Source organism: Acanthochromis polyacanthus, chromosome 18, assembly GCF_021347895.1.
Source record: "Acanthochromis polyacanthus isolate Apoly-LR-REF ecotype Palm Island chromosome 18, KAUST_Apoly_ChrSc, whole genome shotgun sequence".
Taxonomy (NCBI): Eukaryota; Metazoa; Chordata; class Actinopteri; family Pomacentridae; genus Acanthochromis; species Acanthochromis polyacanthus.
The window spans coordinates 4516787-4543728 of NC_067130.1; the positions used below are offsets into that span (position 1 = coordinate 4516787).

Genomic DNA, 26942 nt, shown 5'->3' on the forward strand with positions numbered 1-26942 from the left:
TCGGTGGTATTTTATGCAGCTGTTGTGTTGCTGTCACTGATGTTTTGCTAAATGATGACATCAGCCTCGAATCCCATTCAATAGTGATTACACATAATTAAATTCCACTCCTTCATAGCAAAGCCTCAGCTTCTAATCCAAAATATTCAGGGTGCTTTCTTGTGAATATTTTTTAAAACAATGATTGCATTAAAATCAATTTCAACCATAGCAAATGTATCCATTTGTTCTTTATTGATAGAATCTCATTGGAAACACACGTCACATTTTGGTTTAAAAATAGGAGGATATTACATAGAAAAGGCATCATCGTTTTTCATTCACACATGAAAAATCTTACAACTGAATATGTATTGCACCGTGTCAAGAGACCGAGATTAGACAGTTTTACAAATTGTTAAAGCAGGGTCCTCGGGAGAAGCCTGAAGGCCAGCGTAACTTTGTTTTAAAAAATTCTGGAACAATGTCCATTTCACACTCGACACAGACTATATTTGCATAGCATGCATTCGATTTGAATAAATATCTGGTGAAGACTGCGGTGACAGATTGCTCAAAATAACTTGATAAATGTTGCATATTCTCTGACAAATTGCACAGACTCCTCAGGTATTCTCTGGAGGAATCCCGGAAGATAAAAAGAAAAGAAGTACAAAAGGCTGGAAAAGAATAGAATTACATGAAAAAATTTGCCCGTACTGCATCTACCCTGACATCTAAGAATATCTAGAGCTGTTTCTACACGGGCAACAGAATTGTATGAAAAGTAAAAGGAGATGAAAACTCTTGTCTCCACTTAGAAATGTAGAAATAAGTAAAATAGTATAGATATATGTATATTTACAGGACATAAATACAGAAAAATCATGCAAATTACTTTTAATCTTTAAAAAATGACTAAGGTATTGCTTCATGTCGGCCTTCGTGGGTTACATTTTGTATTTACAGGCTTGCACTGAGCACATTTTTAAATATAAAATTTTCTTTCTGTAATCTCAATAAATGCATCCTTTATAGTTCCTCTGTTAACAAAAAGCTAGATTCCTTTCTTTTGGACTTCTACACCAGAACATGCTGTGTAGATCTTTAATACACACACAGACACTCACCCCAGCGCACTCACTGGGGCTCTCCGAGAGGTTTGACTACAGGCCACGGCATGTCAGGTAAAGGCGCCTGGGGCTCGGCGGGGGCTTCGTGCTGCTGCTTCTGTTGGTTGGCCCAGTTCAAGTCCACGCCGTTCTTCTTTAATGCAGCCAAGTGCTTGATGTCCAGCGTGGTGAAGGTGGTGAACTGGACCTGGTTCCTCTTGCTGGTTGGAGAATGAAGCGGATCGCTGCGGTGCGGCCTCGCCAGCAGGGTGGCCGACCGGTTCGCCATGGGGTCGACTGCTTTTGCTTGAAAGTGCTGCTGCTGGGAGCTGGTCCTGCTGCGACCCAGCGTGGCAGTTCTCTCTGGGATGGCGGGGGCGCTGACTGTGGGCAGGGTGCTCTCCAGACCGCGAGTGGCCATTGAATCGATGGAATGACGGGACTCCAGAGGGCGATGAGACTCGTGTTTTAACGTGGACACTTGAGTTGGAACACCCGGGACAGGAGCAGCACGATTGCCGCCACCCAGCCACACCCAGTCGTGCTTGTGTTCTTTTGGGTCAGCGCTGGGTATCGGGCCTGCCTGTGTGGGGGTCTTCTGCTTACGGAAACACAGATTATACGAAGCACAGTTGATAAAAAAAGCCAAGATAGCCACACAGGAGACCCCCACCAAGGTATACATGCCGATTTCCAAGTCAGACATGGCTCTGAAAGTCTTAATGAGGTCGCTTTCAATTACTTTAGGAGTTTTAGATTTGGGAGGCTGCTTCTTTGGGGTCACTTCTGCTTTAGGGATGTCTTTGTTCTGAGGTGAATTAGGGATGTCGAGCATGTTTCCATAGCTTCTCTTCTGGCCCTCTCCTTTACTGAAAACACCTACTGTTGTTGCTATAGGTATGGCGGTGCTCCGCTTTGTATTTGGCTTAGTCACAGCTGTGGTGGAAGCCGTGGTAACAACAGCATTAGCAGTACCTCTTGTGGGCTTGCTCGTCGTTCCAATCCACACAACATGCGGCTGCATATTTCTGGCTGAAAACGTCGTTGAAGTGGTGGTTTCTGTCACGGTGGCCTCTCTCGCTGTGCTCCTTGACGGCAATTTATTCATGTCTTTCACACCACCCTGTGATGTAACTGTTCTTCTAAGTTGACCCACCAGTTCTGATGCACCGCCATCCAAATCTTTACTTCCATCAGCACCTCCTTCTCGCGCTACGACTCTGCTGCTATTCTGGAAGTTGATCTTGAGAAGCCCCGTTCCAACCGCCAACTTGCTCTTCCTCTTAGATTTCTGGCATTCTTCACAGATCCTCAGCTCCACTCTCACTAGCGCCCCCTTGCCTTCACCTTCGCCCTGTGCTACTACAAATGTGGACTGCGGGGTGCGACGTACTGTGGCCACCCTCTCATCTGGAGTGGAGACCGTCAGAGAGTAGACGCTGCGATCAAACATGTCCAGTGGAGTAACTGCACCATCGCTGAACTGAACCCAGCAGCTCACCACTGCTTCCTGTCAGATAAAGAAAAGGAAGAGTTTTAATCAAACTCTGATAAAAAAAATTTCTTAATTTACAATAAAACACATCAACAAATAATCAAACACCATTAGAAACAAAAAATATTAGATTAACTCATCTACAAAAGTGATTTCCAGGCCTTCACAATCCCACATCATAGATCTTGACATAACATAATCTAGACTATTTGTCCATTTATCTTTTTTGCTTTTCTATCAGTGCAATTTCCAGGTTCGCCTGGCAAAACAGGAAATAAAGCAGTCGACCTTCCTGTTTCTTTTGTTCTACAAGAACAACCGACTCGAGCATCTTTTCAGAAAATAAAATGATAATAACAGAGTGCTTTAAATAATGAGGAAGGAAGGAAGGAAGGAAGGAAGGAAGGAAGGAAGGAAAGAAGGAAAAACGGAAGGAAGGAAAGAAGGAAGGAAGGAAGGACAAGAGGAAGGAAACAAAGACAAGGGAGGACAGAAGAAAGGAAAGTACAAAAGAGGACAGAAGGAAAGAAAGAAAGACAGAAGGGCAGAATGACAGAAGGAAGAACAGGATAGAATGACAGAAGGAAAGACAGAAAGACAAAAGGACAGAATGAAGAAAAGAAGGACAGAAGGAAGGAAAGAAGGACAGAGGGAAAGAAAGGCAGAAAGCAAGTTGGAACGAACAAAATAAAATGAACAAAAGAACTGTAATAACAGAGCAATGTAGAGATCAAATGTAGAGAACTAAGTCAGAGCAGATGCAGAAAAATCAATCGACCCCTCGACTGTATTCCCATGGCTATTATTAACAATAAAAGGCCTATGTTAATCTCTTTATAATATATATTATTAAATATCTTATCTGTCTCTATCCCTTCATTTTGTAATAGAAGTCCGTTAGAAGAACAAAAAATAAATTGCGGCACAAAGGTCACGCTAAGAACTGAATTAGCCAGCCAAATCACATTAATACACAATGACCTATTTCCTGTAGCTAATGTAAGCTACTGGGTCGCCACAGACCTAACCCATATTTTGGATTTGAATACATTATGAATCGCCCGGAGCAGGACGTTAACAGCTTGCCATCGCAGACACAATTGGCTGGTCATCTGCACTGGCATGGTTCTAATAGTTTGTTATTGACAGTGGCAGGCCGGCAACAGCAGCAGCGTACTGGAGGTAAAGTGAGCCGTCGTTCCAGCAGCTATGGACCACCTAATTGCCGCCCCTCCGTGCCTGCAACAGGAAGCCGGTTTTAAAATGGGCAAGATGCCACAGCTAAATGTGCGAGTGAGCTTTTAAAATGATCATCTGTGCGTGCTGTCTGCCTCTCGCCGCTCTTTCACACAGCATGGGAGCTGCAGATGACGGTCTGGGCTGTGAACACAATGAGATCACATTCAGAGAGGCAAACGGGAAACGCAAAAATTACCAGGCCCCTAAGGTCTTGCTGCCGAGAGCATTGTTTAAAATCAGGTGTTTTCTATAGATGGCAATTATACCTTTGCTGGAAAATTCTCATTTAGTTTCACAACATCATTTAGTTTTCAGTTTATCACACTATGGTATCATGGCAAGTCCATAGAGTCGATTTCCTTCACATAAACTGTACAACAAAGCTGCCTCTGATTGAATCGTCAGTGGAAGCAACTTAAAGACTCATCCAGTCAAGTTTTTTTTAAATCTTGTTAGCATCTCCATATGGCATTTTTTATGTGCTAGAAGACATCAGAAGCAAGACAGGCATGGTAGAGGGTTTCCACCTTGAAGCTGCAGCATACAGGCTCAAAAGCATGTTCTCAGACATCTAGGGTTTCATACACACAGGAATAAAACTAAGGAACCAATCGCCTCTACTTCCAGTGTGGTGCTTTCAGTATCATTATGCTCCTTCAGAATCAGTTCCACCTTCAAAATGTGTGGCTGAATCACTCCAAGTTATTAAAAGTTGCAATTGTACAGTGTAGAATAGCTTGTTTTAGTTTAGCTGAAATTTATTTTCAGGCAAGATGGAATTAGATTTGCAGAAAAAAAACTTCTATATATACAATTTTTTAATAAAGAGTTTAATCAAGGGACTTTCAACAAATGTTACGTAGTGTTGTTAACATTTGTTATTCCGCTTTTGAGGTTATGATATTTGAAATTTGGACTGTTTTAAAAGAAAACCATCTTAGGTCAAAACTAGGGATCGACCGATATTTGTGTTTTTAGGGCCGATGCCAATTACTGATGATCAAGAAAGACCGATATCTGATATTTGGAACAGATATACATCACATGTAATGTTTTAACAGCATGTGATAGCAGGGAACTTCTCATCCATAACTAGTCTGCTTCTTTAATAAGGGTGACTTTAACTGAATTTTCAAACTAGAAATAGGAGTGATTACATTAGAACATCTTTTTCCATTTACATGGGATCTACTGAGATTGATCAGTTTGTCTCCTGAAGCTGTGTCAATATATATAATTGCGGGACTTTTTGTAACACACTTGACAAGTATCATAGTTGACATTTTTGCTATTTTTTGGCCTGGAATCAACATTTCTATTATTCTGACCCAACACCACATGGCATTTTTAGAGAAAGATTCTTCTACATATTATATATACAATTGAGTAAAATTGAAAATCTTAAAGCATTATTAATTATTGTCATTCAGACTCCGTTTCAGGTGCTGCCTTCTAACTTAGCTGCTAGCCATTAGCATAGCCGTATCCATTGGGAAAGGAGCTAATTTCCTGGTTTGTGGCAACAACTATTGTGCCTTGTTCAGTTTTTGCAGTCTCTGCTTGAGAGACATTTCTATCGCTAGTCAAAACATAATAACGCTGCACTGCTTTCACACTGGGATGCTTCTCACTGTTATAAACAACATCACTGCGTATTGTCAAACACAGGAATGCAAAGAGCTGTTGAAGTAAATATGCTCGTGCATCACTGTCTTATAGAGAATTCCCAGTTTCTGTTTGATTTGCTCTAAAGATGATGCAACTTGCTAGCAAGGCCGCAGAAAGATTGGTCAAGTGGAATATCTCACACAATTCTGCAGCAGATATCAGAATCCACTACTACTTCCTTCAATTCCCTTCAAAGAAACAAAAATCCCTTCTTTTCAAGATGCCACTTGTCTCCCTTGGCCTCTGTCCAGACTTTACTCCCTGCCCACCACCAGAGCTTCCATGGATATACACACGTGGACAAAATTGTTGGTACCCCTCAGTTAAAGAAGGAAAAACCCACAATTCTCACTGAAATCACTTGAAACTCACAAAAGTAACAATAAATAAAAATTTATTGAAAATTAAATAATCAAAATCAGCCATCACTTTTGAATTGTTGATTAACATAATTATTTTAAAAAACAAACTAATGAAATAGTGCTGGACAAAAATGATGGTACCCATAACTTAATATTTTGTTGCACAACCTTTTGAGGCAATCACTGCAATTAAACGATTTCTGTATTTGTCAATGAGCGTTCTGCAGCTGTCAACAGGTATTTTGGCCCACTCCTCATGAGCAAACAGCTCCAGTTGTCTCAGGTTTGATGGGTGTCTTCTCCAAATGGCATGTTTCAGCTCCTTCCACTTATGTTCAATGGGATTCAGATCTGGGCTCATAGAAGGCCACTTTAGAATAGTCCAACGCTTTTCTCTCAGCCATTCTTGGGTGTTTTTGGCTGTGTGCTTTGGATCGTTGTCCTGTTGGAAGACCCATGACCTGCGACTGAGACCAAGCTTTCTGACACTAGGCAGCACATTTCTCTCCAGAATGCCTTGATAGTCTTCAGATTTCATCGTACCTTGCACACTTTCAAGACACCCTGTGCCAGATGCAGCAAAGCAGCCCCAAAACATTACTGAGCCTCCTCCATGTTTCACCGTAGGGACAGTGTTCTTTTCTTCGTATGCTTGGTTTTTGAGTCTATGAACATAGAGTTGATGTGCCTTACCAAAAAGCTCCAGTTTGGTCTCATCTGTCCAAACGACATTCTCCCAGAAGCTTTGTGGCTTGTCAACATGCATTTTTGCAAATTCCAGTCTGGCTTTTTTATGAGTTTTTTTCAGCAGTGGTGTCCTCCTTGGTCGTCTCCCATGAAGTCCACTTTGGCTCAAACAACGACGAATGGTGCGATCTGACACTGATGTACCTTGGCCTTGGAGTTCACCTTTAATTTCTTTGGAGGTTGCTCTGGGCTCTTTGGATACAATTCCAACGATCCGTCTCTTCAATTTGTCATCAATTTTCCTCTTGCGGCCACGTCCAGGGAGGTTGGCTACTGTCCCGTGGGTCTTGAACTTCTGAATAATATGAGCCACTGTTGTCACAGGAACTTCAAGCTGTTTAGAGATGGTCTTATAGCCTTTACCTTTAAGATGTTTGTCTATCATTTTTTTTCGGATGTCCTGGGACAATTCTCTCCTTCGCTTTCTGTTGTCCATGTTCAGTGTGGTACACACCTTTTCACCAAACAGCAGGGTGACTACTTGTCTCCCTTTAAATAGGCAGACTGACTGATTATGAGTTTGGAAACACCTGTGATGTCAATTAAATGACACACCTGAGTTAATCATGTCACTCTGGTCAAATAGTTTTCAATCTTTTATAGAGGTACCATCATTTTTGTCCAGGCCTGTTTCATTTGTTTGTTTTTTTAAATAATTATGTTAATCAACAATTCAAAAGTAATGGCTGTTTTTGATTATTTAATTTTCAATAAATTTTTATTTATTGTTACTTTTGTGAGTTTCAAGTGATTTCAGTGAGAATTGTGGGTTTTTCCTTCTTTAACTGAGGGGTACCAACAATTTTGTCCACGTGTGTAATTCCCTCCAACCACCTCTCAGAGCAACAGGAGACGGATCCTCGCTCCTTTCTACTCACAGCCTTTTGATTCCTTGCATGAACTATTCTGGCTCTTCTTGCCAGTGGTTGTAGAAAAAAAGTAGTGTAATGCAAGTAAGTTGTCTTATAAATTCCAAAGTCTCCACTCTCCAGGCACATGTTAACCCTTAAAAGGGTTAATATGAACATATACACTGCAAAATTAATATGTTAACTTAATTACACCTTAATTTCTGGCAATTCTTTTCGTCTCAGAGTATTAAATGCCCATAGAAAAACACCGACATTTATACTGAAGTCATATGAACAAGGTGAAAGAGGAGGTAAATGAAGATTGTACTGCTGTTTTGATTCCGAGTGCTTCCAAACAAAGGAACGGAAACTGCCAGCAGAGGTCGGTGTTAAGTGCCCACACCTTTAAAAAAACAGACACTAAAAGAGAGAAAAGCCTTTCTTTCCTCACATATTCAAATGAAATGACCAATTGACCCTCCTCACATTTGACAGTTAAACTAAAATAATCTGAATTCAGCATTTGTTTTTGTGCTCTTAAGCAAGGCTTCTTATAAAACCATTTCTATGGGGATGACATTGACACATGCACACACACAGCAGTAGATGACACTTTTCATATCTGTGCATTACAAAGATAAAGTTTATCATTAGTGCTTTAAAGACCAAGGGTGCTGTTTGGTGTATTTCTCATCATGTAAAGACATTTCTAGGCACGTTTTGATGACATCTATCCAATGCCTACTTGTCTGTTTCAACAAGCGAAACCCCAAATCAGTTTTTTATTGTTCAAAAATCCAAATGAAAGCAAAAGGAATGGTCCTTGAGTTATGCTGCGAGGCAAAAAATGAGTAACTGTAAGTCTAACAGGCATGAAAACAGACGAGTGCCATCGCTACAACAGCAGCCGAGCAGTGCCCGACACTTTCTATGCTTTGTGTGTCCCGATTTTCCAGTTACTTACCTGTTTGAGTTGCATGATCCTCTCCCGTGTGGTTGCTGTGGCAACAATGGCCCTGTTGCTCTCTGGACTGAGTTGCAGGGACAGCGAGAGTCCGGAAACCAGCTGCACCCCCACCTCTGTCACACTGACTTTATCATCCACCACCCTGATGCTCCTCTCAGCCAGGACGGCTGACGTCAGAGGAGACAGCACCTGCAACAAGTACATCCTCATCCAGCTGCAGGAGGATTAACATAGATATAAACATACCGCTAAAATTACACGTGCGCACAAAGCTCACCTGTACAGAAGTAGCACCCACAGCCCGTCCTCGCACCACCACCCCATCCTGCACCCAGGCCACATCCGGATCTGCGACGTTCAGATTATAGCGTACAAGATTGGTAACATCCACCTGTCCATCAGAAAGAGAAAAATGTGAATCAATGTGCAGCAAAAGGCAGAATAACTTTTAATTAGTCTCTCTTATCTAAGGATGAACTGGAAAAATCATCAACCTGCTTTCATCTGTGATGGTGTACAATTATTAAGGGTTAACCAGAATTATATTGCAGGCCATTAAATTAAAGAATGAATATGCCAAAGCTATTAACCCTCTGAACCCCAAAACTGGTCTGCAAGTTTGAATGGCATTTTGTTTTCATGAAAATGCCAAAATTACACCAATTATGAAAGCCAGAAACAGTAAAGACATAAAGAATTTTCAGAGTTTGAACTTTCCGTTAGTGTTTTTATTACTCATCAGCAACATGCCACTTGGTCTGGAAACTTAGAATTGAGATATTTTATCAGAATGTCCTTACTGTACATGTCTCCTTTATAAAATTTACAAAAAACTGTTTTTTTGCTCTAATTAGATTGTGGTAAAAGCAAAAAAAAATATCCATTTGTCTGTACAACTAAGAAGCTGTTAGTGATTCAGTTGTAATGAGCAGTCATGTGACATAAATTCAGTGATTTCTTCTTTTTTTTGAGCAAACTGGGCTAAACTATAGTCTGTGTATGTAAGAAAGTAAAGGAAGTAAATGCAAAACATAAGTCTTAAAATGTCTAATGTATGTAAAGAAATTCTTTATTTCATGGCACTGGTAGCACTCATGTTTTTTGTATAAGTAATCAAAGAAATTCAACTTGTATATTTTCAATATAGGGAAGTATAAGGTTGTCTTGCTGCACAAAAACACATTTATGAGTTCTTTCTACTTTCTATCATGGTTGTGCTGTTTCATCATAAAGGTGCAGGACTTCGTACTGCAGTAAAAAAATGAGCCCACAGTGAATAAAAATATGACAGGAACAACAACAAAAAACATTCTGAAAGTGCTTGGAGTTCAGAGGGTGAAATCTGGAGGTGCTTTTACCTTCCAATCAGAACCCAGAAAGTACTCGACAGGTTCTTCCCCAGTCAGCGGGTCCGGCAGCACCTCGGCATCCGGCTGGGCGACAAACGGTGTGAGCACCCTTAGTGTGGAGTGCTGGTACTGCAGCATGCAACCCCTGCCCTTCCTCATCTCCTCCTCTTCCTCGCTGTCCCATGTAGATCTGACACGGCATTAAAGCACAATCAGTCACATGCTTCTTGCTGAGAGTTAAACAAGGAGATACAACTTTAAAACCTGTTCACTAATTATGAAGCCGCAGCCAGCAGGCAGTCAGTGTAGCCTAGCACAAGGACTGTGAGCAGCATACATATTTCATGTTTTGTTTGTTTAATCCGCAAAAACCAGTGTAAAAATTACATTTGCTGAGGTTATTTACAGTCTTATTTCTTTTCCAGGCACTCCAAGATACAGTCCAGTGCATAATTACAGTTTTTTTTGTAACCTTCGGACAGATCCAGCCTGCCGATCTCCCTTTGCCTCCAGTATTTTGCACACAACGATACCACAAAATGATTCAGTTAGTCTGCAATGTGACCTGCCGGCCAGCCGAAGGAGAGAAAAAAACAGTTAAGAGCTGTGGTTGTTGCTTCTGCAGAGGCAAAACACATGCTGAGTGACCTTTTCTGCTAAATGAATTTAAGTTAAATTAACCAGGATCCCACGACTGAGTGGTTTGTTTGCGGGTGATAGAGGTTAAGCTGTGAACCATCTACAAACCCCTCAGCAATGATCATATAATTATCATACACACAGCTGGTCTGCCACGCGCTGCAACACCCACAGGTGTGCTGCAGGGTTGGTTGATATGTTTTCACACTGCAGGCAGATAGCTGATGTCAAGAGCTGGAGCCCAAATAAACACCATTATTATGTAGCCTAGAGTCAGAGCTTAACATGTGATGGAAATGCAGCTTGAATTAAATCAGCTTTGATTCAACACCCGACCGCAAAATAGCTGAATCCGGTTGTCCAACTCATAGAGGTTATCAGTACTGTACAGGAAACAAACATGTCATATCAATACCTTTGTCTTACGTTTGTCCTTCACATGATTTAAAGAGCCTTTAAAATCACAGCTTTTATAGTGATTACAATCCACTTCATGGCATTTTTACTCTCTTTTTTCAAATCACACTTACTGATTTTCAAAAACACTTGAGCACGAAAGTTTCTATGTTTAGTTACTTCACTGTGGTTCCCCCACTTTTCAATTAGTTCTTCAATAACCCTTGAGCCATGGTGCATTTTATAGGGTTGCCAGGGTGCTAATTAGCATCACTGAGGACTATTATTATAAGTGTTAATTAAACTGTATTACTGTTAACTGATTACAAGTCTTACAGTGCATAAAAAACATGCAGAGTTGAGGATATATCATGACTCCACACAGTTTCAGCAGACTTTAGGAAAAAGTAAACAGAATTTAAGCTTAAAGCCAGATATCAGTTTGTGTTGTAAAAAAATTATTAGACTGCCCTTGTTTTCCTCAATTTCTCGTTCATTTTAATGCCTGGTATCACTAAAGGTACATTTGTTTGGACAAATACAATGATAACAGAAATTGCTCAGAGTTTAACTTAAGAGCTGATATCTAGGCATGTTCTGTGGTTTTCTTGATAATAACCAAAATCACCGAAGTTCTTACATCAATAGGTATGGCATTGTACTGCCAAAAACAGCTTTTAGGCATTCCGTGTTTTTCTTTTCTGTCTGTTTTAGTCCTATGAATTGTCTGACGACAATTCCTGACACAGGAACGGATGAGTGCACGGTCATCTCATGGAGTAGAAAGATGCTTCCTGCCACAATCAGCTCACAATCTGGTAGGACCATGTTTGGCTTGTTTTTTTCTTGGTGTAATGAACGCCTGCCTTGAACATCTTCAGTCTTTTCGCTACCCGTCTCTCACAAGCAGGAAAACCACTCTAGGCCTTTGCATGTGCAGTGCTGCTTATGACATGAAATGTCCTCTTATAGCTTAAGCACGTCAAATAGGGCACAAAGTATTCTGGAATCAGCTGCATTTTTTCTAGTGTTCATCGTATTCTTCAGGTAATATACCCTTAGTGGTACCAGGCATTAAAATGAACAAGAAACTGAAGAAAACAAGGGTGGTCTAATATTGTTTTCCATGGCTGTATGTGCCCGTGTCCTACAGAGCAGCATGGCAAAGGAAATTTATTGTGAAGACTGTACAATCACTACCAAATATCACATTTCTGACCTTGTGTCTGTGGCTGCGTATTGAATGTTTTGGGAAATGACAGCCCATCAGTCGACTGTCATCACAGTATTGAGTGGGAAATAATGACTTTACAGTAAGTATTGAGCAAAATCCCACTAACCTTTACCTCTAGGGCAACTGTGGTGCCTCTCCACTGCCCTACCCACTAATGCACCCAAGGCACATTGTACCGACCACATGTGCTGCACACAGACAGAAATTAGAAACACAGCTCTCAGCAGAGCTCAGAATTTACCTACCAAGTTAAAATCTCTCTGAAACAGTGTCAACAAAGTCAAATTTTTATCAGTCAGATTTCTTGCAGGATTAAAACCAGCTTTAGATTTGTGCTTGTGGATATCTTGACTACAAAAATCATTAATTGACTGTTTAAGTTTGAGAACCCCGCTCACAAACATGTAAGAAAATGAGAATTTTAGCAAATAGGGAGGCATGGGATTGTTAAAACTATATGACTTGATTTCTGCTGCTTGAATCGGACTTTTGATTGGCAAAACGTTCCGCTTAAAAGCTACAGATAGGGCCTTAAAATGTCATTGACACTTCTGACCTTACAAAGAGCATTAAATGGATGCTACATATTTTTTTTGGCAAGCTATAGCTTATTCTGATATCAACAAAGATTAAGATTAAGGTCCAGATTTGGCCATCTGTGATGTTCAGTAAAATCTCAGCTCATTCTCATGGAATCTTGTTATCTTGGTCAACATATAACTGCAGGACTTTTTTAACATCGTTGACATTTTTGCTGTTTTCTGGTCTAAAATCTAACCAAACACCACATGGCATTTTTACACACAGATTCGTCTAAATATTATATTTACAATTAAGTGAAATTGAAAGTTATTTCTAAAGATATTGTTGTAAACCTGTTGACATGCCATAAATTCACACTTGACTCACACACTACTTTATATTAAATAACTCAAAGCCTTGGAGTCTGGTCAGTCTTTTCTTCAGGAGGAAATGACATCATGAGGAGCAGGTCATGTGATCTGGGATTAACACACTTCTTTGAGAGGTGTTTTTGTAATGGGGAACTTAGTTAAAAAGGATTTCCCAGACACAGACACAACTTGTTATTTTCCATATACAATTTGATATATTACCAAAAAAGAAATATCTGTCATGATTATCTCAACTTAATAAAAACACAATCAAAACAGTTTTTAAATAAGCTCATTTTATTACTGTTTAGCTAATTAGAAGGTGTTTTTTTTTTTTATTAAATTGGGACTGTTTAGTTGACATTTTAGTGATATCCAGTCATTTTTCTAATAAGTGATTGTTTACCATAATAAATAATTGCAGAATTTGTATAGACATCGCTTATGGACTTAAAAAGTTCTTAAATCATATATTGACCCATCTATAGTATCTGTCATTGATAAATAACCTAATGCTGCTCCTGTTCATAAACATAAACAAAAGCTTAATGACACTGTACTTTTAAAAAAAAACATTGACTTTGCACTAATGTTGCTCTAATTGGATGTTTTCCCAATTATATCTCCCACTATAATGCAGCTGACTTAAACAGTACAACAGCACTGCATCTCTGTCCCAATTAATACTGTGAAACTTCAGAATGTTTTCTTTTCTCATCCTCGTGTAATCAAGCCAACAGGACCTCAAGCAACAGCAGATGTACAGCAGCTGGTCAGGCCTCACCTCCTGTTGCCGGTAGTAACAGGAACTCTCCAGCCTTTGATCTGGCTGAGCTCGGGGTCGGCCACATCGATGAACAAGGGCAGGCGGGGCATCCATACACTCATCTCCAGCTGGGCGCTCAAGAAACCGTAAGTGAAGTTGAGCATCACCTTGCTCTTCCCTCGCGTCTCTTTATCATTTACATACACATAGTTGCAGCGCTCTGACACCTGGCAAGATGAGAGAGAAAAAAACAGGAAGACAAAAGATGGGTGAACGGCTCAAGAATCATATCTTGGTTTGAATATGGATCAAAAAACTGAGAGATAGTCCCCCTTTTTTCCATCAGTCTCTATAAATATCTTCATTTTAGGTGACAAAATGGTATTAAAACATTCACCTGACAATTAGGACCGACCGGTCTTCTAACAAATTGTCCAATGTTGGAGGATTTTTCATGTAAAGTGGATGCAAACGTAAGGTTTTTGTAAGGATGAATAATGACAGGAGATGTGGAAAGGATGCACAAATTCAAATAAACTGAAATCACACACACACACAACTAAAACACACATTTTCTTTTTTTAAATATTAAATTTGAAGTCTGTCCAGGGAATCGTAGTGTTTGCGTTTGTCATGTAAATTCACGACTGTGGTCTCTCTGAAACCGTCACCGAATGTAAATTAGCTCTGCCTCACGACCGCTCCTGTAGCGCCGTACTGTCGGTGGGAGAGCTGCAGTCCCCCACCAGCGAAAGCAATGAGGTGAAACACAGCAGTTGGTGTGTTTTATTTAAGATTGGAGGCCTATCTCCACTGCCGCCTCACTTATCTTAACAAACCAGTGGCTCCACAGAGGTAATTGGAGAGCACTAGACTGGAGAATAGAGTGTAGCACTGGAAAGAAGGGGAGGTGAAAAGAGGGAGGCGGAAAAAGCGAAGGAGGGGGGAGGAATGACTTCTGAGGTAAGTGAGGTTGAACTCCACTGGAAATGTTGACGAAGGCCAGTCTCTGAAGACCGTTTCCCATCATGCTGACTGGTCCACACCAAAGGCTCTGATGTCTTGTGCAGCTCTCCAACACAACTACACCGTCAGGTCAGCAGCTGCTCCACAAATGGCCTCTTTAAGCACTCCCTTGTTTGGCAAAATGATGAAACGGGTTGAAAAAAAAACGCTTCTTTTTTTAACTGGCAATCTTTATCTTGCAGTTATATTTTTTCCATAGCATTAGCTTGGCATTTCCTCTCCGTCTACAAGCACCTCTGTGGAGGAATGCTGCATCTTAAAATACTCGTTGCGAATAGCAGCGCTTTTGCATGTTTCAGCCTATCAAGTGTACTTTACATCACAGCTAGTTTATCAGCCGTTCCCAGCCTCTGTTGTTCTTTATTCATTGCTGTTCAATATGAAAATCATCATGATGGCAGAACATCTTTGGAATATGTAATCCATAAACAACATAACTCTGCAAATTGTTGCCAAAGTAATATTAATAACAGAAAATACGGTGCAGAGTTTCAAAGTGTAAAGTCTGGCAGACTTGACATTTGAGCAAGAACCAAAAGAAAAACAGCAATTTAAGACTCTCACACACAGAGAATGTGTGTATATATATATATATATATATATACATATATATATATATATACATATATATATAAAGATTAAAAAACTAGATATAAAGCAGAATCTGGAAAGCTAGTTTCCTAAATTCTGTTTGAAGAGGCCCATCTATACGCTACAAACAGAAAAAGTTGCAGGACTTTGGTAACTGATAGAACTGAACCAGAGGACACTCAATGCATGAAGAAGCAGGAAAAATGAACCAAAACATTTACAACTTCATCAGCTAGAGTCCAGGGAAATGGTGTGCTGGTGTGGGCAAGAGGGTCCACTATGGCAGAGGCAGAGGTCTGGGGCGAAGAACCATAGATAATCCATTTATTATCTATACACCACTTCATCCTCATTAGGGTCATGGGAGGTCTGGGTCTATCCCAGGTGACTTAGGGACGAAAGCAGGGGACACCTGGACAGGTAACCAGTCTATCCCAAGACTATATAGAGAGAGAAACAATCACACTCACACTTTTTAAGAAGAAGATGCTCTACAGCTACGTGGCTGCATGTGACATTTCTTGGTTTAAATAAATTTATTTAAATTAATTTACCGGCACAGACAAAAATCAACAGGTACCGCACAGTGAATGTACATGGTGGTTTTCCGTGAGGTGGCTAACTTTAGCAGCAGCATTAGCTTGTGTTTGACTGAACATGCTGCACTCGTTCCTCCACTAATCTTCTGTTATGTCTTATGTATTTTTTCCCACCTATGGACAATTTATAATCACCAATTAAACTCAGCATGTTTTTGGACTGTGGAAGGAAGGCAGAGAACCTGGATAAAACCCACACATGGACAGAGAGAACATGCAGACTTCATGCAGAAAGATCCCAGCTAGGACGCGAACCGTGGATCTTCTAGCTGTGAGGCAACGGTGCTAACCAGCGACCCACTGTGCAGCCCTGGATTCCAAGTGGCTACTTAAAATGTAAAGTGCACATGATATGTAGTTGAAGCTGCAACAGTATATTGGAATACAGGTCAAATGAAATTAGGCTTGGTAGTTTTTGTGTAATCTTGTCAGAAAAAAAAAACACATTTCTGCTGCTTTAAAGAGTTTAAACTTGCAAACACACCTATTTCTTTAACTTTTCTTCAAAGCATGTACAATGAGTCTTCTGTTAGCGTGCTGCTAAATCTAAAAGTTTGTGTGCTGCACATGAATGAATCCCTAATAAAGCTTCAGCCTGTGGCAGTTATAGCATTAAAGAAAAAGTGTTCTTTCAAGCTTTATATTCACCTGGCTTGTGGCTTTGCTCTAAAAAGGGGTCAGAGACTGCAGGAAGCATAAGAGACCATTCAGAGACACAATAATAACTGGATTAAGTTCCTCTACTGATACAGAAAATCATTACAAACACACTCTCCTTCTGTTTGGCTCTTTTCTCACTCTCTTAAGCTTACACACTTAAACGCTCTGACTTACACTCACAATGCCAGTGGCTGGCATGCCGTCTAATGGAAAATAATACAATTCCCTTTCTTCTTTGCTTCTCTTTCACCCTCTTTCTCCGTCTCTGCTCCTGCTGTCCTAGTAACACGGATCCATTGCACAAAGGTCAAATCGCTGTGCTTACGGACTGAGTGGTGGGATCATAAGCTCAGTCTCTAATGCCACATTTGAAGAAGCGGCTTTTATCCACAGCACTCCGCTACTCAGACTGGAGCTGGACCTGTTGAGTGTGGTGGCACAGTGACAGCGGATGTCTAAAAGGCAGAATGAATCACGAATGAATGAGTTTTTTTCAATGTGTCCAAATTCAGCTGAATCAGCCGTCAATCATCCTGCAGACTTTGTGTGCAAATTAGGGCTGAATCCCATTCAGTTTGAACTGGCATCAAATAAACATGAAACAACAACAACTACTGCCGCTGTAGGTTATTTTTCTTATATTGCATGAAAGTAATTTTCATTTGTTTAAAACACATTATATTATTTATACATGAAGTCCAGCACAGTCAAACACACAGTGAATGCTCTGAGTGTAATCACGACTACTACATCTACCGCAGCATTTCAGATTAGATTTTTCATATTGTGCAGACATAAGGCGGACACATTTACAAGCAGCATGAAAAGGATTACAGCAATCCAGGTTGTAGGCCGGCGGCTTTCATTACTTACCTTCAGTACATCCTCGTCTGTGGACCTGCAGCTGGTATAGTTGGTGACATCGGTGACTGAGCCGTCGGCCTCGACAGCCAGAGTTTTCAACGGGACCGAAACCATTTTACCCGTCAGCACGGCAGTATTCAAGACATCAGTGTTCTGTGTACAAAGACAGGCAGACAAAGAGTAGTCAGTGCCTTGTCCCCGGTCTATTTTTTGCTGCTTTGGATTGGATAAGAAAATTATACATTTCCCTTAAGATGAATGTCTGCTCTAACTTTCAGGCTCATATTTCTTTGAGAGGTGCTTTTGTAATGGGTAACTTAGTTGAAAGTGATTTCTTGGACACAGATACAATTTGTTATTTTCCCTATAAAATTCGATATATTATTATTAAAAGTTTTTATTCAATTGAGACAGTTATTTAGTTCACATTTTAGTGATATCCAGTCTTTTTTTTTTAATCAATAAGTGATTGTTTCCATAATAAATAATTATGGCATTTGTAAAGATGTGATCATAATGAACATAAAAAATTATTATTTTTTACTTTTAATAAAAATGTATGCAAGATATATCCCATGGACTTCAAAAGTCTCTCAATTATATATTGACCCATTCATTGTGTTTCTTCATTTACTGTTTTTATAGAGTATATACTGAGCAGAGCTGTAAGTGTACTGCTCTGGCCCTGAACAACTGTCAAAGTTTCACATGTGGTCCCATAGGAAGATTAATTGTCCACCCCTGGTCTAGAGGGAGACAATAAAACAGGCAGAGAAGAGGGTTATATGTAACTAAAGTCCTCCAGCAATGAATTGCATGCAGTTATGTGGCATGCATCTTAACCATCCAGACGCCAGACATGCCCTGGTAATATTTAATGCTCAGTTCCTCGATGCACAGTAAGCGTTTTCCTGCCTTTAAGAGGAGCTGCTGCTTCACCTCATCCCATAGATATCCGGTAACTGAGCTAGGATATAGGTTAACCGTAGGTCGTGACATGTTAATTCCCACAGCTGTCAACCACACTAACAGCTGGATGATCAAATCCTTCTTTAGTTCTGTGAATTTTACACAAACAGAAAACGCAACCAGATCAAAATTTTTGCAACAGAATCATAAAAAACTGCATTTTTAGCTTCTTATTCCAAATTCGTGATTAAAAACATATTTTATGATTGATTTTGGCATTAGCTGGAGTAAAACGTGGATGTGATCAATTCATATCCTGGGTGAAACAATTATTTGCCGACTTTCACGAAAAATTTTACTCTTCAGGGAGAATTTGAGTTTACTTCTACCTGCTGTATTTCTCATTGTTGTGCTTCTGAGATTCATTTTAACTTCACACTTAAAATTTGGGTAAAAATACTCAGCAGGCAGCGATTACGATGAGCACCTTGCAGTTTTTCCATATAGGGCTGATTTTTAATCATTAAAATGTCATTTTTGAAGAAGTTTAGCTACATAGATAGGGTAGTGAGGGTGAAAAATATTTTTAAAAATAGAAGACTTTTGACTCATTTGGTATCATGCATCAGAAACTGTTAAAATCCTGGTGAACTCACGTTACACACATTTTAGACTCACCACTATTTGTATGGGAGCTTGATGCTGGGCAGAGAGGAAGACTAACAGAGATTAAAACACCAAAATCATTTAAATCCCACTTTAAACGCTCAAACTGGACAGATGTGCTAAAAACTGAAGCCAATGTCACACTGATGTTATTAATGTTTGTCTCGGTAACACACAGACACCTGCATGAAAAGAAGTCCTCTGGTGTGTTGTATTATCCATAGATCAGCACTTCTACTCACACTAACACCTAAACCTGATTAGGTTTGTAATCTCCCAACCCATTTTCTCCACCTTGTACTGAACATCTTTGTAAGCACTGAGCAGCAGCTCAGCTCTTACTCATCCTGTAATTTGCCATCAAGCCCGATGTAGCTGTAATTGTACACTTTAACTCCTCCTTCAGCGTGGATTTGCGAATACATTCCAGTTTATAAGATCTCTGAAAATGTCTTTTTAAAGGTGCTGGCGGTATTTAAGAAGCTTTGGTTGATCAGTGGGGTTTCCCCCCCCCCCCCTTTATTTTTATTTTTTTTCCCCCGCCTCATACTTGTGAGCCAAAGTACCAGGCGACGCTCGGCAGATGTTCCCTGGCAGCTTCGCGTTCTGAACTCTGTGGGCTTGACAGCTGCTGACCGCAATTCCAAAAGGACATGCTCCAGTTCAGGCCACAACACTGACCAAACATAAGCCACTGGATCAGGGGGGAAATCAGAAAGCAATACCAGCACGATGCCAGTGGCACGCTGAATGTCTGCAAGCTCGGAAATAATCTGGTTTGCAACGATCAAGTTTGGGTCAAGTAGTTCAGCTTTACTTTAAATCTGCTTGAAAACATTGCTTTAATTGAACGGTATGGTAACCTTTGGGATTGTTTGTTCATTCAGTGACCCTGACAGATAAATCCTTCATTGGTTTGTAGGTAAACAAGAGAAACGCTTGTTTAACTCTAAGAAATATTGCAAACCCTGCACAGAAAATCAAACATGCAGCCTTCTTTGACATCAATTCCATAATCTTTATAATAACTGTAAACCTTCTGATACATGCTATGATGTTACATGAGCTCTTTTTCCTGAAGCTTTCCGTCTGCACCTGCGGTCTTGATTCCCAAACGGTTGTAATATTTGTTTTTCTATGAGAAAGGAGCCCCAGCCCCGTCTTGAAACAGGCCTGTTCACTGCGCTGTAACGCTGCGAAAAAGGATTTTTCCTCATGTGAATCCTGTAAGTGACTGAGATGAAACATATTTGCTCCCAAATGGCTGTCTGATTCATGTTGACCATCATACCATGAAATAGACTAGTGAATCTCCTGTCATGGTCAGATATGGATCCACGCTGTAATTTCTGGCCATTTTTTTTTCTCTCGAAATGATCGATGACAAAAATGATTTACTTGACAACATTAAACTACGTTTTTTTTTCCCCTCCTAAAACCAAAATACAATTGATGAACTTTATCATTCATGTAAGCTGACTTTCTAAGGACTTCCAGATTTAGCTCTTTCTATATCATTATAGTACAATAGGATGCTGCTAATTAAAATGCTAATTACTGAGTGAATAGAATGTCACCAATCAGTGTATATTTCTTTATTAAAGCTGGTGACTTTGAACGCTTTCGAATGGTAGGAGAAAAGACTGCAGTATCAGTGTATGCAAGTCCAACAAATGTGGCATTTTCCCTTCAGAGCAGAGTGCACTATTTTGTGACGTTTTAACAGCTGCTTATTTATGATGCAAACTCTCAGGTGATCTCATCTCATTTTGCTTATTCATCAGGAAGTTAAGTATATGAAACTGCCTTTTTATTGAGGCAATGAATAGCAACTTTACTGAGTCAGACTGAGCCAGTTGGAGAACGTTGTTTGCCCTGATGTTCCCCTACGACAAAGCCAAGTGACCTGGCATGCAGCCTTATCTGGAGCCTCTCTCTGTCTTTTAAAACCTCCTCTTTCTTCAATTAACAGGATTAATAAGAGTGCAATAGATAGAACGAATCATTTACCCTGCAGCCTGGAAGGGAAGCAGTGTTTGTAAATCATAGTAATGGAAAAAAAAACATTTACACAAATGATATATATGGATGATAAAATGACAAAATATTATTGAAATGCATCGACTGCGTATGTTTCTCACCATCACCAGTGGCGCCAGCCCCACATAGTCTTTCTGGGTGGTGTGGATGCGCATAAGGCCCACATCCTTGACATTCCCAGGCAGCTCCAAACGCCAGGAGATGGTGTGACTCTCGGCCTGCTCTGAAACTTCTTTTGGTACAAAATCCAGCTGTAAAACCTCAAGAAGACCCCTGTTTGGAGATAAAATTTGCAACTGTAACATGGTTAGAGAAGTTAACCCTTCAACGGGCCAGTGATCATATGTGGTAACTTCCGCGCGCACCAAATATGGCGTTTCTCCACCTCTCAGTGAGGTAGAGAAGCATTTTCACTCAGCCAATCAGCAAAGATCACTCTACATTACTGCACACTACAATGTGGCATTTGACCAATCAGCAGAGGCCTGGAATGTATCAAACTTTCTCTTTTCGCTGAAGTTGGAAAAAGATGGACTTTTGGCTCGGCCCCCTTTCATCTTTGCAGTCGAAACACCAAAACTAACCATTTTATGGTTGAGTAGTTGTGCCAAGTGATGATATATACATTTCTTGGCATGTGTTTTGCTTTTGTTTTTTTACCACTAGCAGACAAGGAGCCATATATGTTAACTTCACTGACCTTGAATTTCAACATGAAAATTAAAAAAAAAAAAAACACAAAGGTCTTATGCCCTCCAATAACACTCTAGAACGGCATTTTGAATTATGAAGTATTTCAATGAGTGCCCTTTAAAGAGTTAAAGCAAGTCAAGGCGCATTTTGCTCAACTGGCATCACTGTTTTGTCAGAGTAATCAGCCAGCAGACTGACTGACTGGTGTTATCTGCACCATAAAATCTTTATGCATATAAAGATTTCAATATATCAGGTGCAAAAGGAGCTGAGATGTGTCATCTGTGGTGTTCCCTTTGAGAAGAGCTGTAAAAAAAAAAAATGACAAAAGAAAGCCTAGGCAAATTAAAAAGACAGAAATTATTCTGAAAATTGGCTGGGGGAAATAAAATACCTGTAAAGCTCGAAAAAAGTACAGACAATACACAAGAGTCTCATTTCAGCATCAGCAGACGGAAGAATGAGGCGACAGTGTGGAGGAGAGATTAAGTGAGCTGGCAGAGACTTCAGCCAAGTATTCTGGTCAAAGGATTGTCAAAGAAGTGGCATGCGATGTTATTTGATGCTGCAGAGTGTGTAGGCATACCTGTCAGCGCGAGCAGATCAAAGGGAAAAAGGAGCAGGATATGAATGGAGCGGTGGCACTTTGAAGTGCAGCAAACTTTGCATAGAGCAAAACAATAAACCTCTATGTAGCCGAAACTTGCATCTAAAAAGGGGTCGGACATGTTGAAGGCAGCGGCAGCAAGGACACACACAACCATGGATGCCTCTACAGACATATGAGATATTCATGCTCGATCAAAAGGAGCCCAAGGACTGATCGCTGCACAGGAATGAATAAAGAGCGACGTGAAAGAGGCCATTATGAGGTGACTTGTGGCATTCTAGGTCACAAATGAAAAGTCACAAGTAGAAAAAAGTGAAGCACTCTTCTCTTCTTTTTGTTTTTGGTTGTGAGAGACAAATGTTCTTTAGCTGATGCTCCAGGCAGTAGACTCAAAATTCATTAAAGCTATTTAGTCGGGCTTATGTAACCTCTTCCACTGAATGTCTGTTTCCGTCTCTGATTGCCAGACTGATTCTCTTGAGCTTCTCACAGAATATGATAGTTCATAAAAGCTTGTCACAACCAAAACAATGAAGATCAAATTAACTTAGCAGTTTGACTAAATGAAAAACTGGACATTTGCAGAAATAATCTTATCTTTCTTCGGAAGAGTTAAGAACTCTTTAGATATGGGTTGTAGTATTACTGGCTTCATCAAAATGCTAAAATGACGGCACTCCATCATTCAGACAGCCAGTTTTATGTTAATGTTCCTACACAGTGTGACTTGCTGTTAGATCCTGACTTAGGATTGTTGAAAATGATAACTATTTATTCACGTTAGCGGCACTGTTGTTGTAACTGTTAGGTTGTTCCATGTGCATAGTTCTCTTGGTTGGGGGCCGCTCATATGCATCCTGCTACTGTCTCATACTGCAGGTTTTTTTTTTTTTTTTTTTTTTTTTAAACACAGAGAAAAGACTTAACAGCTGGAAGCAAAACCTCAACTTCAGCTCCTGTTTGTTGTGAAGGAAAAATTACTCTCTTTCCTCTTATTGAGGTATTTCCTTGGTTTCCAGGTTGCATCTGTCAACTGCAGTCACTGTAAATCAAGTTGTAGAACTTACAGATCATCTCAGATTATCGTACTGGTTATCATTTTTGACCCTCGTTCCTATTTGTTTCTCCCAATCTGAGGCTGTATGCATGTTTAGGCCCTCTTTGTCTCTAATATGACCCTGAGAAAGGTAGATGCTGTTGGCAATGATTAGATATTGTCTAGTTGACGTTCTTGAGCAGACAAGTTGTCTCCCTATTGGGCGGTAATCTAAATATGGCATTCCTCCCAATTCCTTATATACCCAAGGTCGAAAAGAATCTTTAGAACTGGTGCTGGCAATGCTCACATCACTGTGTTGCTCATTGTATCAGTTCTCCTGACGTCAGTAAACCTCATTCTCAACATAAGCCATCCGATTCTCTAGACTAGTGTCTCTGAGTCTGCCTCCTCATTTGAATTCCCTAACATTTACTATCCCAATGCAGTCAGTCTCTGTTTTCATTGCAGCAGTTCTAGTTTTTCAGGACGTATCAGTTTGTAGCCCATCAGATTCAAAATTGCAAAGCAAAGTCAATGAGAAAGCTATCTTTTGTGCTCTTTGGGATGTTTTTGTTTGAAATAAAATTACTGAAATGTTGAAAAAGCCTCTCCCCAAATCACTTTGCACAGCTGGAAGCACCGTCTCTTACACATATCTATCCATTATTGGTAAATGGGTGCAGTTTGGACTTGTTGAAAATGACATGGAAATGTTTCTAGGTCTGACCTGATAAGATTGCAGCTGCAATTTAAGCGGCAAAGAGACCAGAGAATTCGTTCACACATGAAGCCGACATGTTCAGATGGCTTTAGATTAAAGAAGAGGAGTGCATCTGAAAGGGGCTTTAGATGACAAGATGATCAGTATGATCTAGTGGCATGCTAATTTAGATTAACATAAATAGTGGAAATGGGAAGGAAGTAGCTGGTCTGGCCAAAAACAAACATTTGGCACATAAATATGAACTGGAATTTTACACTTTTGTACAGATTAAAAACATACAATTTGCTGACAAGTTATTTTATTACCTGTAGATAGAGGCAGGATAGCTGTTTCCAACCTATTTTCAGGCCCTCCAAAATGTCTAACTATTCTGCTAACAACCTCCATAGAGGTTTTGATCTATTATACAATAAGGCAAAAGCAGAAAAAAGTAAAGACGTGTGTTTTTGTTAAATATACCTGAAAGCTTCTAAAATAAACTCGTTCCAAAACTCTGCAATTCTCAGTACAGACATGGATCTACAATGTCCGTCTATGAGAATGTTTAAAATATCAATGAATTTCTTCTTCCGTAAATAAAACGGATTTTAAACAGATTCACTGGCTGAACATATAGTGCACGTGAGAGCGAAACACAGAAGGGGTTAATGCCCCTATTTCCTGGAAATCCATCTATTAGGGGGACTTTAAACCCCTGGACATATCATCGCTGCAAAGCACAGTGGTGGAAGTGTGTACATGTGTGTGTGTGTTAGTGTGTCTTGCATGTGTGTACGTGTCCCCTGGTGGAGGCTCAGCACAAGAGACACGACTTGGAATATCTCTACTTTCTAATCTCCACTTCTGAACGTGCAAGCGCTTAAGCCTGGATAACGTAGCCGTGATTATGGATGATTACGGATATGTGGGTCGGGCGGACGGCGGGTGGTGTTGTGTCTGTGTGGGCGGGAGGGAGCGAGGGAGGGAGGTTGCTGGGCAGAGGCGGCTGCTGGGGTGTGCGACCAGCATCTTCATCAGGCAGAGCCGATATGATCAACTGGTGTGCGTCAGAAATAACAGGCAAAGGAACAGGCTCTGACATGAATATTAAATTAATATTAGACTAAAAGGAGTGGGAGGACAGTACTTTGATTTACTGATACCGTTTTGCCATATACGCTGTGAAAAAGTATCCTGATTTCTTCTATTTTTGCACATTTATCACAAATAAATGTTCCAGATCATCAAACTAGTATTTATATTTACTGAATATTAGACAGATATAACCCACAAAACCTAAAATGCAGTTTTTAAATGATGATTTATTGAAAAAGTAATTGCCCCCTTAACTAATAACTGGTTGGTCCATCCTTAGCAGCAATAACTGCAGTTAAACCTTTGTTCCAGCTTTTGATCAGTCTTTTACATCAACATGGAGGAGTTCAGGCCCACATTTTCTGCAGAATAGTTCGAATTCAACCACAATAGATGGTTCTCGAGCATGAACTGCCTTTTTTAGGTCTTCTCACTGCATCTCAATTGGCATCAAGTCCAAAGTTTGACTCAGCCATTTAAAAACATTGATTTCGTTCTTTTTTTTGAGACACTTTTTGCCCTCTGGGTCACTGCCCTGCTGCATAAACAATCTTTGTTGAGCTTCAGGTCATGAACTGATGGGTGGATATTCTCCAGGAGGATTCTGATCCAGAACAGAATTCACGGATCCATCAATTATGACGAGTCATCCAGGTCCTCAAACCGTCACACTACCACCACCACCACCATGTTTCACTGTTGGTATGGTATTCTTCTGTGTAATGCAGCATTTTAAGCCAGATGTAAAGCACCACTGTCTTCTAAAAAGTTCCACCTTTGACCCATCACTCCACAGGATGTTCTACCAAAAGTCAAGGGGCTCATCTAGATATCGTTGTAGCAAAAGTTGGAAGAACTTTTATGTTCTTTTTAGTCAGTAGTGGTTTGTACCTTGCAACTCTCCCATGGATGCCATTTTCATCCAGTGTCTGTCCCAGAACTCTGTTTTACGTGTTTACTTTCAATTCAGCCGTTTAATCGAGCTCACACTTGACCAACTAGTTGAACTAAAATGGGATAAAACAAACAAATATCCCGCAATGAAAATTGGGGTTACAGATCGAGATCTTACATTGTTGCTTCCGCACAGCTACACTTATGCTGAAAGAAGACGCAAACCATGAATTTCAACAAACTGCTTCATCTTTTGCTTCCTCCTTTTTTTCTGTGATTGCTCGTCATGTCTCTCTTTCGTATAAAGTGCTGCATGTATACAGTACATGTCTGTATGCATGTATATGAGGAACTGAGATTTAAAATAGAAATTAATTTCCAGACAGATATAAGAAAAAAATCCAAGGCTAAGGAAGAGTTCATAATAGACTGTAGAGTTTTTCTTCTTTTACAGCAGTTAACAGTGTTCTTGTTCCTTCAGTATCACTGAAGGAAAGTTTTGATTGTGTTCAGGGAATGACGCTCACAAAGAATCAGGAAAAATCCGGCTATGCATAATCCCAGATATGCATGACAAATACGAGTATTATCATATTACTAGTATTTATGATGTATGCGGTGATACTATCATGGTTACTAATCCCTGCATGACATCTGCATAGTTAGATAAGATGTAAAAAAGAAACAATATCCTGGTTTCTGTCAGTCAGTATAACCAGGATACAGACTTATCCATGTATCTGAAATCAGGATATGATGTTTATATGGGCATCCAAACGCACCCACATTAATAATCTGTGGCTGTCAGACCCCAAGCTGATTAAAAAATTGATGTGAATGCATCATGTGTCTGAAA

General features: G+C 40.1%; 1 protein-coding gene across 1 annotated transcript in view; it reads right to left on the reverse strand.

Moving 5' to 3' along the window:
• Positions 1–212: 212 nt before the first annotated feature.
• Positions 213–26942, reverse strand: part of LOC110965883 (transmembrane protein 132D-like) — a 36562-nt gene continuing 9832 nt past the window's right edge. Inside the window, exons 4-10 of the mRNA XM_051938941.1 lie at positions 21154–21325; positions 17447–17590; positions 13716–13924; positions 9779–9959; positions 8698–8811; positions 8418–8609; positions 213–2601 (exon numbers count right to left, since the gene is read on the reverse strand). Of these exons, the coding sequence (XP_051794901.1) occupies positions 1120–2601; positions 8418–8609; positions 8698–8811; positions 9779–9959; positions 13716–13924; positions 17447–17590; positions 21154–21325 (2494 nt within the window). The 3' untranslated portion in view covers positions 213–1119. The remainder of the gene's footprint in view (positions 2602–8417; positions 8610–8697; positions 8812–9778; positions 9960–13715; positions 13925–17446; positions 17591–21153; positions 21326–26942) is intronic.